This window comes from Anomaloglossus baeobatrachus, chromosome 3 (assembly GCF_048569485.1).
Source record: "Anomaloglossus baeobatrachus isolate aAnoBae1 chromosome 3, aAnoBae1.hap1, whole genome shotgun sequence".
Taxonomy (NCBI): Eukaryota; Metazoa; Chordata; class Amphibia; order Anura; family Aromobatidae; genus Anomaloglossus; species Anomaloglossus baeobatrachus.
This window is the reverse complement of record NC_134355.1, coordinates 292,046,132-292,058,674: the sequence shown is the minus strand read 5'-3', so window position 1 is coordinate 292,058,674 and position 12,543 is coordinate 292,046,132. Positions and strand designations below refer to the sequence as shown.

Below are 12,543 nucleotides of genomic sequence, written 5' to 3'. Positions count from 1 at the left end.
TTCACGTGCAGATATAGCAGAGCTCAGTATGTGACTTTACATAGGACTGCAAGCTAACCCGCTGCGTTCTCACCCTGCACTTACGCCACTCTCAGTCATTCAGCTCTTAAACAACATGCGTACAGTGATCTGGTGTTATTCTCTGTACTGTAGGTGCTGTATGCCTATGTAACTTCGATGCTGCAGTTATTAATTTCACCCCTCTCGCTCTATGGGATAATTCGTCCCAGAACACAGACTAGGACTGGCTTCCCTTTACACTTCTCTTTCCCCAAGCACTGCCCACGTCCTATTGTAATTGACTTGCACACTTAATCTTCGGCTTTCTTTTAAAGAGAGGAGGGGGTCTGTGGAGAGGGATAGGGGGAGGTTAAGTCACTGACATTGGTGTAGTAAGGGGAATCTGACAGAATCAGCCAGTCTTATAGAGTGCAGCCCAGTGAGAGTAGGCAGTCAGCTTAGGGGGAGGCAGTTAATTTACAGTAACCTATACCAGGCACTCAGGCCTCAGTAATTCTACAGGGTCTATGTGTTGCAAGCGCTCAGTATATATACATATATAGTTAGACTGACTTCTGATGTTTCATTACTTCTGGTTGGATCACTGGAGCATAAGAGAAGCTTGGATGTGATACATTTCATCAGCAAAGGATCTCCTGCATGACTTTACCTGGTAGGGCTACTGGTGAGGTATTCTTTATATTTGACAATCAGTGACCCTGGATATTAGATGGATGTAGGAAACACTTCACATAGGAGGTGAGTGTTTTTTGGAAAGTGACAGATGATCCCACCTGTGTGCTGGTGTTATCTATTCAAGAAGACTGCATTATTGGACTTCTGCTACCAGCATAGATTTTGGTTGTAGGCATCATGCTACCTGCATCCCACCCATGGACTCTATCTGCTGACTTGGCCACAACCCTTGTAAGGTACTCTGCCTATCTTACAATGCACAAATAGTCCTCTTATCATCCTGTTTCACTAATTGTCCTGTCCACTTATCTTCTGGAAGTCCTTGTGGATTGTTTTTGAATCACCGGGAAGAAGAAGAAGAAGAAGAAGAGACCTGAAGGACACTCCACTCCACACTGAAAAAGCTAGGGGGGGAAATCATTACAAGGTTACTATGCAATTGCGACTGCTTTCTTTGTGTTTGATCATTGTGAACTTCTTGGAATACATTGAAAGTCAACACATCCCTAGAGGGAGGCGACATCGAAGAAGTAAGTGTCCCTGCTGGTGCGTGCAGATATTCACCTGTTCTTGAGCACTAGGTCCTTCCTCGATTATTAGTTCCACTAAATCCTAGGGAAGGGATGCACCTGCCCTATTTAAAAGTACCTGCATGTGTGCCTTCAGAGACAACTAACCCATCACTCTATTGTCCCTGAAAGCTTATTCTATCTCCTACCACTTTTTAGTTGATGCATGCTTAAGAAGCTTTATGTTATGAAGTTTCGTTATACTGCACAACAGCCTTATTCTTCTAAATGTACATTTTTGGGTTCAGTGCTGCTTTATAGGACAACGTACATATAAATTTAAGGCCACGACCTGAAATTTCTTGATCCTGGTCATTTATGTATTTAAACAAGTGCTATAAGAGGATAAGAGAAAAGTTCCCTACATTTCTAATGTTTTATGCTAATATTTGAGAGGCTACATTTTATATCTTGACTTTACCCAGTTTAAAATTTGACCATTTATGTAAATACTTTTATGCCCAAAAATGACAAAAGTATTCTAGGAGTGATACCTTTATTGGCTAACCAGAAAAATGATATTTGCAAGCTTTGAGACTATCTGTTTAGGAATTCTATAGCCCAGCCAAGTACCGGACCATGAAAGAAATCCATTCCATGTCAAGTTTTGTACCCATCTTATCAGATACAGATGGAGCTTTTCTTTGTTTTGTTTTGACTGAGCTGGTTAATATGGGAAACATATACAGTTTCACCTTGTGACCGATGGATCTATGCAATTTAAACTGAGATTAAGCCCAGACCACACCGGTGGCGGGCAGCATCAGAGAAATGAGGCAGCTCTGTTCTCCCTTCCATAAACTCTGCACACATAAGTTATTGGCTTGTACGCTTTTAACGTTAAAACTGCAAACTCCATTAACTCTAACTTCCATGGGTTAGATAGATACGGATTTTTCCCCAGGCTACGACTGAATATGCTAATACCTAATGCAGATCCAACACTATCAGTGTCTTGTAATGAGTTTGTCTGTATACACAGCCCCGAGCAGGATACATACAATAAACCGGACTCTACGAGTTACGTTTATTTGCTCAGCACATCATTCGTAATTACTCTGTCTAGAAAATCCTATTACAGAAGATCCCAGCCTGGAACTAGGATCCCATACATATTGTTAACATTTATCCCACAACTTTTTTTTTCCCTTCTGTAAATGAGATTTACATCTGCTTTCCCTGTTTGGTAGTTTAGTTTAATAGTGACCTTAATTCTACATAAACCAAGTTTGTCAGGTATGCCAGCGTTGAGTTTTGGCATTTTGATATCACCATGTGTCATCTGAATTGGGGCGCAGGTAATCCCTATAAAAAATGCAGCTCCGGAATGTATAATGGCACATCCAGCTGTGTTACATTTTCTATTGTTTATAGGTCTGCCAAAGACTAACCCGGCTCATAAATTTATAATCTACAAGTACCTGGTAGATAAGCTTGGCTGGGTAATAAAATGCAGATGAACTGACCAGAGTTGGCATTCCTGTATCAATAGGGACATACATACCGGTAATCTGATGGTGATAGCAATAAAAGGACTTGTATGTACTTAGGAAATCCCAAGAGGGATATTTCAGACATATGTGATCTCCCCTGAAATGACAGCATATAATAGTGGCTCTCCTGTGCCTATATGGCTGCAATGGAAGGTCCATGTGCTCTCCTCTTTCCAAACTACCTCAGCAAGAGAGCGGAGTGCGTTACTGTGAAAGTGCTTACAGATGGTACATGAAGGCTGGAAAGTGTCTGCCCTCCAGCAGGCACCAGCAATGTTATCAGATCTCCAGACTTTTCCTTATGAAGCGTTTGTAGCTGCAATGTGTTACAGATGATATAGAATTGCCTTTATCCCGCAGATAAGTCACTAACATAGTCTCCACACCAAGATGGGGTAGTTGCGGTCCAAATATTATTATTTATTATTATAGCACCATTTATTCGATGGCACTTTACAAGTGATGGTATACATAAAAACAAGTACAACAATCATTAACAATACAAAATAGACTGGTATAGGAGGAGAGAGGACCCTGCCCATGAGGGCTCACAGTCTACAGGGAATGTGATGTAACTGTGGAATAAAAAGTGCAAAATACGATCTTACCCGGTATAGGGGTTTTGTCTAGTGCTGAAAACGCATTCACCTGGTGGGGTTGTGCCAGTCACAACTCCTTTCTGCACAAGTAACGGTGGTGGTCAGGAGCGGCTCCAAAAGTAAATAGTATCATAAACAGGGAGAGGAATACGGGTGTAAGCCGCGCCGAAACCACAGGATCCAGAAGATTTTAAATAAATCCCTTTATTTTCATAAGTCTACGCATTTCAGAGATATAACCATCTCCTTCTTCAGGACAAGGGAATGATTTCCCTTGTCCTGAAGAAGGAGATGGTTATATCTCTGAAACGCGTAGACTTATGAAAATAAAAGGATTTATTTAAAATCTTCTGGATCCTGTGGTTTCAGCGCGGCTTACACACGTATTCCTCTCCCTGTTTATGAGTCTACAGGGAATGGGTGAGGATACAATACAGTAGGTGAGGACAGAGCTGGTTGCGCAGTGGTGTACTGGACTGAGGGTTATTGTAGGTTGTAGGCTTGTTTGAAGAGATGGGTCCAATGTATATGTATTATACATATGCAACATCTACTGCAAAAAAATACACATAAGGCTGTGTGCACCCTTTGCATTTTCGAGAGCAAATTTGTCACAAAACCTGAAGGGAATCCTTATGCCAACAAAGTGATTGAGAATCCAGAAGTGGTATGCACACATTGAGTATTTTCTCCTTATAGTTTTAACTCTGCTGGATATCAATTTGCTGAAGATTTCACTTATTGTTATAAGTGGGAAAAATCTGCACCAAAACCTCATACAAAACATGCGTTTCTACCGCTTCTTTTTTTCTGCCAAGAGATGCAGAAGTGATGTAGAAATCCCTGCACCAAATACTAAATGTGTGCACATTCCCCAATAGTCGCATAGACACAACTAACTTGGGGTTGTTTATTTCACCATCGTCATATTTATATAGATATACTGAATCATTTAACAAATATTTGAAATCTGTATCAATTAGTTATATATTATGAGTCATGAGAATACCTAAGAAATGAAAACATTTTATATTTATATTCAGCATCATATTTTTTCAAAACGCTGGAATTTCTAGCGTGAGCTTCAATAGTATAGCGATAGGACAATGTAGCACTAGTACAAATTGCAACGTTTTACCACTTTTACAAATCATTTCTCAATTCACCTTGCTTAGTGAAAGCTGATAGCCGTAGTCTGCCTGTCAGTAAGCCTTGCGGAAAAGCGGCTGCATATAATGCTAGAACATAGCCATGATAATGCATATTGGGATGTCAATGCAAAATCTGAATGCCACCCACCTGGTGTATGCATAGAAGAGTATGCCATATCATGGGGAAGACTCCAAAGGCATCTCCAACCTATGACCACCCTGGATGGTATCATATCTATCATATCTATCTTTCTACTATCACATAACTAGAGAGATGGACAGATATGAGATAGATAGATAGATAGATAGATAGATAGATAGATAGAGGGATAGATAGATAGAGGGATAGATTTGCGATAGATATGTGATAGATAGATAGATGGATAGATAGATTTGCGATAGATAGATATGTGATAGATAGATAGATGGATAGTTAGATAGATAGATAGATAATGGATAGATAGAGGGATAGATAGATAGATATGCGATAGATAGATATGTGATAGATAGACAGATAGATAGAGGGATAGATAGATAGATAATGGATAGATAGAGGGATAGATAATGGATAGATAGATAGATAGATAGAGGGATAGATAGATAATGGATAGATAGAGGGATAGATAGATGGATAGATAGATAGATATGTGATAGATAGATAGATAGATAGATAGATAGACGGATAGATAGAGGAATAGATAGATAGATAATGGATGGATAGATAGATATGTGATAGATAGATAGATAGATAGATAGATAGGTAGATACATGGATAGATATCCATAAATCATAAATCTATCTATCCATTAATCCATCTATTGCATATCTATTCATCTATCTATGTTAAAAAAATCTGGTTAAAAAAATGGATCAGCACATTGAAAAATGAGAGATGGATGCAAGGCCCCCAAATACCATATATGCAAAGGTAAATGAGCCGCAGGCAGCACTCCAGAAAAATCAAGAAAACATGGATTTTAATAGCTTATGTGGCATGGTGATGTTTCTGTTGTTTCCAACCTTTATCAAGCCTTTATCAGGTTTGGAAACAATGGAAACATCACCATGTCACATAGGCTATTAAAGTCCATCTTTTCTTAATTTTTCTGGAGTGCTGACAGCTATTTTTTACATTCTATCTATCTATATACAGTATCTATCACATATCTATCTATCTATCTATCTATCACATATCTATCTACCAATCTATCACATTTCTATCTATCCATCTCTCTATGTATCCATCCAATTATCTATCCCTCTGTGCATCTCTCTATCAATTTATCTGTCTATCTATCACATATCTATCTATCGCTCTATCTATCAATCTATCTATCCATCTATCAATCTATCCATCTATCTATCTACCTATCCTTCTATCTATCTATCTATCCTCTATCTATCTATCTATCTATCCATCTATCTATCCATCTATCTATCCCTCTATCTATGTATCTATCCATCTATCTATCACATATCTATTTATCTATCCATCTATCTATCTATCTATCTATCTATCTATCCATCTATCTATCCATCTATCTATCCCTCTATCCCTCTATCTATTGCTCTATCTATCAATCTATCTATCAATCTATCCCTCTATCTATGTATGTCTATCCATCTATCTATCTATCTATCTATCTATCTATCCCTCTATCTCACCATCTATCTCTCTATGTATCTATCTATGTTTCCATCTCTCTATGTATCTAACCATCTATTTATTCCTCTGCCCATCTATCACATATCTATCTATATATTTGCATCCATCTAAGTCTATGGAGAACTGCCACTCATTATGAAGTGCACGACAACTTATGAGGTCTTCTAGAACTGCTTCATCTTTGCATATTTAAACAATATCTTTTACATCTTTATATTTTATTCATGCTATTATTTAGTAAAGCTCTACCTTTTTTGCATTTCCGACATACTCGGTCTGTTTTACAGCACATATGGAGGGTATGCATGTTAAAAAAGGGAACAGAACTTGTTGAAACGTTTTTCTGCTACTGTCCTTAAACTGCGTGACCAAATAGAATGGAAAAATTATGCAATACATTCAATTATGTGTCTTTTACTGCCCTCTAGTGGCAGATGAATGAGATCAGAATCGTTTTAACACTAGTGCAGCCTTTCCTGACGCTACTAATAATTTCATGGGGTTTTATAAACTGTCCTCGAAGTATTCATTACTGTTAAAGAGTATCAATCAATTTGTTTTTTATTTCATACATTAATAGTAAACATGAAAATAGGCAACTCTGTAATGTATCTTTTTAGAGAAATCTGCTTTTTTTCCTCCTCTTAGACTAATCTTTATATTCATAGCTAAAATCTGTAAACCCTGTATTCAGTGAAGACAGATTTCTCAATACTGTGATGGCAGATTACTGTTGGTGCTTTTAAATTTTTTTGGAGGAAGGAGCTAGAGGCAGATACAGATATTCTGCTGCACGTTCTCCGGCAATGGCAGGTAAAATTCTCCATAGAACTTTATGAGCACTAACCATCATTTCCTCTCTCAGTAATTGGCAATGTCTTTATTGACTGTATTGATGGAAAATTAATAAATGACTGTTACTTTTTAAACCCATCTGACATTTCAGGGTATATGTTCAGCTTTTTTACACCCTGTAAAATACAGCATTGGCATGGGTACGCAGTTAAGATTTATTGGCATGGGTACGCAGTTAAGTTTAATTTCGCACATATAATGTTAAGAATTAGAGATGATCGAATACCTCAAATATTCGGCTTCGCGAATATTTTCCGAATAGGTCGCCGCTATGCGAATATTCGATGTGCAATGTAAGTCTATGGGAAGCCCGAATAGTTCTGAATAGTTGTTATTCGGGTTTCTCATAGACTTACATTGCGCATCGAATATTCACGAATAGTCGAATAGCGGCGACCTATTTGGAAAATATTCGCGAAGCCGAATATTTGAGGTATTCGATCATCCCTATTAAGAATATTTCCTTTAACACTAGAAGTCCCAGAAATTTCGAGCTTTATGGGTTCCAAAGGTAGAAATGTTAAATGACCCCTCTCTGGGACTTCTAGTGTTAAACAACTACTGCTTATTTAGACTTACTTACAGCTGTGGCAGCAGAAACACCAATATTTTCTAATATAATCTAACCATGGTGTTCATCCAATGTCTCACATGATGTGGATGACTATTTCTAAACTTATAATAAATGAAAGGGTTAATGAGCTGGAGACCAAATGTTAATACCAGTGTCCTGGTCACCATTTCCAGCTGATTTTATGGTATGAACACTGATAATTGTGGATCAGACAGGATAGGATGACCATTTGACCCTTGTTTGCATAAATTAGTGTAAACCTTGAATTTATCATCACTCATTGTTAGCTTACATAAGCAAAACAACAAAGAAAAGATAAGAGTCTGTATTGTAGTTGTAGCCTCCATGATTATCTCATAGCAATTACCTGCATTGTCCTTTTAGATATAAGTAAAATATATCTTTGTACCGTGTTAGCCAGTAGAGATAAAAAGACGCCCACAAAACGCGCACAACTGGACAGCGACATATTTTTCTTATCCAAATGCAAAAAGGAAAATCTGCTCCCCAAAGGACTCTGGATTACAAACCCAATCTCTCAGTCCTTTTAGATAGGTCATTTAGATATTTTATACAGGACTCCCAGACAAGTACTGAAAGTTCTTTACACCCCCCACAGACAGACGAATGTCGGCCGAACGCGCCGATATCAATGGCTTCAGTTGACGGATTAACCTGTCTGGAAGCAGAGACAATTTATCGTTGGGGGAAATATCAATCTGACCTGTCTGATTTCCAAAAGGCAATAATATTGCTCCTGGAGATAAGCTATGGCCAGACATGTCTCTAATAGGGAACAAGTGCTCCTGTGTATGGAAGACCAGCCGACATCTAATGTGTATGCTGACCTTAGCCTCTTCACGATGGATTGAGTATTATTACCTCATCTGCCGTGTCCCTGTCTTTCACATACTGAGCCCGCATCTTTACCTAATTTAATCATCCCCCAAGTGCTTTTAATAGCCGCGGGTGGATCCAATATTAATGCCTTTAACAAATGCTGACAAGTAGAGCGTCAATGATCCAGCCCATTGGCGTACCCATCACATGATCGCGGGGCCACGATGAGTTGTCATGACAGATGAGGATCAGCCGATGACCACCATTTCAGTCGCTACGATCCTCCTGTGAGCCTGCATTCATAGGAGATCAGGATTTCTCCTATACAGAGCAGAATCACTCCTTTTGCCCCATTAGGAATAAAACAAAACAGAAAATACACATATTTGGTATCAACGTTTAGAAATGCCCGATTTATCAAAATATAAAATAAATTAATTTGATCGGTAAATGGTGTAATGAGAAAACAAATAAAAAAAGCCAGAATTAATTTTGGAGGGTGATTGCAACTTTGCAATAAAATGCAATAAAAGGCGATCATAACATCATATACATTTTGTTTGACCATTTAAATAAAAGAAACTATACATATTTGGTATTTGCGTACTCATACTGACCTGGGAAATCCTATTGTCAGGTCAGTTTTTTCATATAGCGACCATGGTAAATAAAAAAGAAAAAGAATTGTGGAATTGCGCTTTTTTTTGCAATTTCACAGCACTTGGAATTTTTTCCCCATTTTCCAGTACAATATGGGCCAGAAGTGAATGGTATGATTCAACTCGTCCCTCAAAAAATAAGCTCTCATATGGCTATATTGATGAAAAAATAAAAAAGTGATGGCTCTTTGAAGAAGGGGGGGGGATAACGAAAAACAGAAAATCGGGGTGGGGGTGGAGGGGTTAAAATCAGAAGCATTGTATTCACTTACAATAAATACCAGATTATATTTAAACAATGAGTTATACTATTAATATATTTTAACCAAATAGAAGGTTAGTTCTAGGGATTGCAGAGGAAACAATCACACCCCTTAAGACCCGCAACACACATCCGTTTTTTTTGTACGTGTGCAGCACGTATTTGCACGTACCGGAGACACGTAGATACGGAGACCCATGTTATTCAATGGTAGATGGCACACACACGTAAAATCACACGGAACGTGTGTCCGTGTGGTAAGTACGTGTGTGCACTTTTCTACCCGGACGACATATCCGTTTTTGGCCGGCAACACGCAGGCACGGACCCGCTTTAGTCTATGGCTCCGTGCCTGCACGGACCGCACACGGAGTATGTCCATGTTCAGCACGTATCGTCCGTGTCCGTTTTTCATCACAAAATCTGCAACACTTGTTACCAATCTATCAGGTCAATTGAAAGCAAACAACACCAGGATCTCATGATGAATGATTAAAATCGTTAATTGGGTAAGAATGCGGGCCTTTAGAAAAGGACAGGACACGTACGTATTTTATGTCAATACGGACATTCAACATGCACACACGGCTCGCATACGCCATCACACGGATGCCATACGTACCGGAGAAACGCCGCTAAAAAACGGAACACGGACCCGAAAAACGGATCATAAGACACGTACGTTTTTTTTGCGGAAGTGTGTTTTAGGCCTAAAGTGGTAATCCCGATTCAGAAAACACTTCTCCATAGGCTCAATTGATTGTGAAATAAACTGCATCCTCTGCTGACCCAGTATGTTTTTGACTGCAGCAATAATGTCACAAAGACAGTGCTGCAGCCATTGGCTTAGCTCCGCATCTTGAACTGTCTTAGCTGCTTCTATATCGGCAAGAACTAAATCTGCTACATGTGTAGCTTTTCACTCAAGGTAAAGAGGTTGTTCACTACTTTAACATTTATGGCCTATCCTTAGGATAGGTCATCAATGCCTGATCGGTCGGGGTGCGACAGTCTGCACCCCTGCCGATCAGCTGTTCTCAGTGCAGTAGGAAACAGCAGGCAACCGGAAATGCTCAGACAGATGAGGGAGGAGATATAGGCAGCGGAAAGCTTTGTGGTCGAGTGATGAATTTAAGCTCTATTCTGTAGCTGTTGGGCAACTAGTGCAATGAGTAGCATAAGGTGGAGGTACTGGTATAGTGGCTAGACAGAAAATGAGCTTGGCAGATCCATTAACGATAGTTAGGTGAATGAAGAGTTTAGTAACAGAGAGACCAATTAGTTGCAGTTGTCCAGATGAAAATAAATAAGAACGATAGTAAGAATTTTTCCAGTTTTAAAGGTGAGAAGAGGTCGGATTATGGAGCTGTGTTTGACAAGCAGGTAACATGAGCAAGTGAGTCTTCTGATATAGGGAAAGAAAGCTCTAAGTTACATGTAACCCTATGACAGGTGCTTGGGCCTCATGGTGGAGCCACCCACAGAAATTGAAACATCAAGTTTTGGTAAGTTTGTAAAGGTGGAAATACAAGAGGTTTTGGAAAGGTTCAATTTCCAAAAAGATGAGTGAAACTAAAGGGTGCTATACAAGCTGCGACATCGCTAACGATATATCGTTGGGGTCACGTCGTTAGTGACGCACATCCGGCGCCGTTAACGACATCGCAGCGTGTGACACCAATGAGCGACGATCAACGAGCGCAAAAACGTGAAAAATCGTTGCTCATTGACACGTCGTTCATTTGCTTAATATCGTTGCTGCTGCAGGTATGATGTTGTTCGTTGTTCCTGCGGCAGCACACATCGCTATGTGTGACACCGCAGGAATGACGAACATCTCCTTACCTGCGTCCACCGGCAATGAGGAAGGAAGGAGGTTGGCGGCATGTTCCGGCTGCTCATCTCCACCCCTCCTCTACTATTGGACGGCTGCCGTGTGACGTTGCTGTGTCGCCGCACGAACCGTCCCCTTAGAGAGGAGGCAGATCGCCGGCCAGAGTGACGTCGCAGGGAAGGTAAGTCCGTGTGACAGGTGTTAGCGATGTTGTGCGACACGGGTAGCGATTTGCCCGTGTCGCACAGCCGATGGGAGTGGGTACGCTCGCTAGCGATATCGGTACCAATATCGCAGCGTGTAAAGTACCCTTTAGACTGAACCCTGAAGAACCCCAATGATAAGGTTAAAAACAAAGAAAGAAGGGTCGGCAAAAGATACACTGAAGTAGCCGTCAGAAGTAGGAGGAGATCCAACAGAGCAGTATCCGTTAGACAGAGCGGAGCATAGTTGGGAGGAGCTGGTGGTCCACAGCTTCATATGCAGCAGGGAATCAGCTGGGAGTAATGCCTATTGTATTTAGCTGATAGTAGAGACTTTAGTAAGGGCAATTTCTGTAGAATATGAAGAAACTAGATTGTGAAAGGGTCAGGAATAAAATTACCTGAAAGATAGCGGATTAGACAAGAATGGACCAAGCGTTCCAGCAGGTGAGACTAGAGACAGGTTTGTCGTTAGAAGACCAATTTTGGTCAACATTTTTTAGTTGTTTTTTGTTTGCAATGGGGCTAATTGCAAAAAACAGGGGGTAAAGCTACAGAAAGAAAATGAGAAAATAAATATTTTAGTTTGGTGGGTGGTAAAGAGGGAGAGGGACTGAAGGAGTCGGTGAAGGAGTATTTTTGTTGGTGCAGGTAGTAGGGTGAAAGGAAGCAAGGGACCTGGTGACTACTTCTGTGAATGGTTCCAAAGCGGAAAGATGAAGTATGTGAGTGAAGGGGATGCATGCATGCTGATGATTTCTTGTCAGATATTTCATAGAAGAAATAGACAATGTGTCCACATCTTGTGCACTGAGGTTAGGACGCAGGATGAAGTAAAAAGAGCCAATATTATTTAGGATTATTGAATAGAGGGATTAGAAAGTGATATACTAAACTTTTCGGTAAGGTGAAGGGTAGATTTTATGCTTTGAACATAAACATACATTTAGTGTATGAATTTCTGCCTTCAGAAAAAGCAAGTGTAACTGGGAAAATGCACTACATCAACATGAAAACTAAGGTTCTTCACTCCTTAGCCTGATGCTACTATACAAAATGGTGTAAAGTATACATTTCAGCAGAGAACTAATGGCTACAGTATACCACAAAATTGAGTACACCCCTCACATTTTTGTAAATAT

General features: G+C 39.8%; 1 protein-coding gene across 1 annotated transcript in view; it reads left to right on the top strand.

Annotated features, from left to right (window-relative positions):
• Window positions 1-445: 445 nt before the first annotated feature.
• Window positions 446-12,543, top strand: part of RSPO3 (R-spondin 3) — a 186,039-nt gene continuing 173,941 nt past the window's right edge. Inside the window, exon 1 of the mRNA XM_075338280.1 lies at window positions 446-1,226. Within this exon, the coding sequence (XP_075194395.1) occupies window positions 1,130-1,226 (97 nt within the window). The 5' untranslated portion in view covers window positions 446-1,129. The remainder of the gene's footprint in view (window positions 1,227-12,543) is intronic.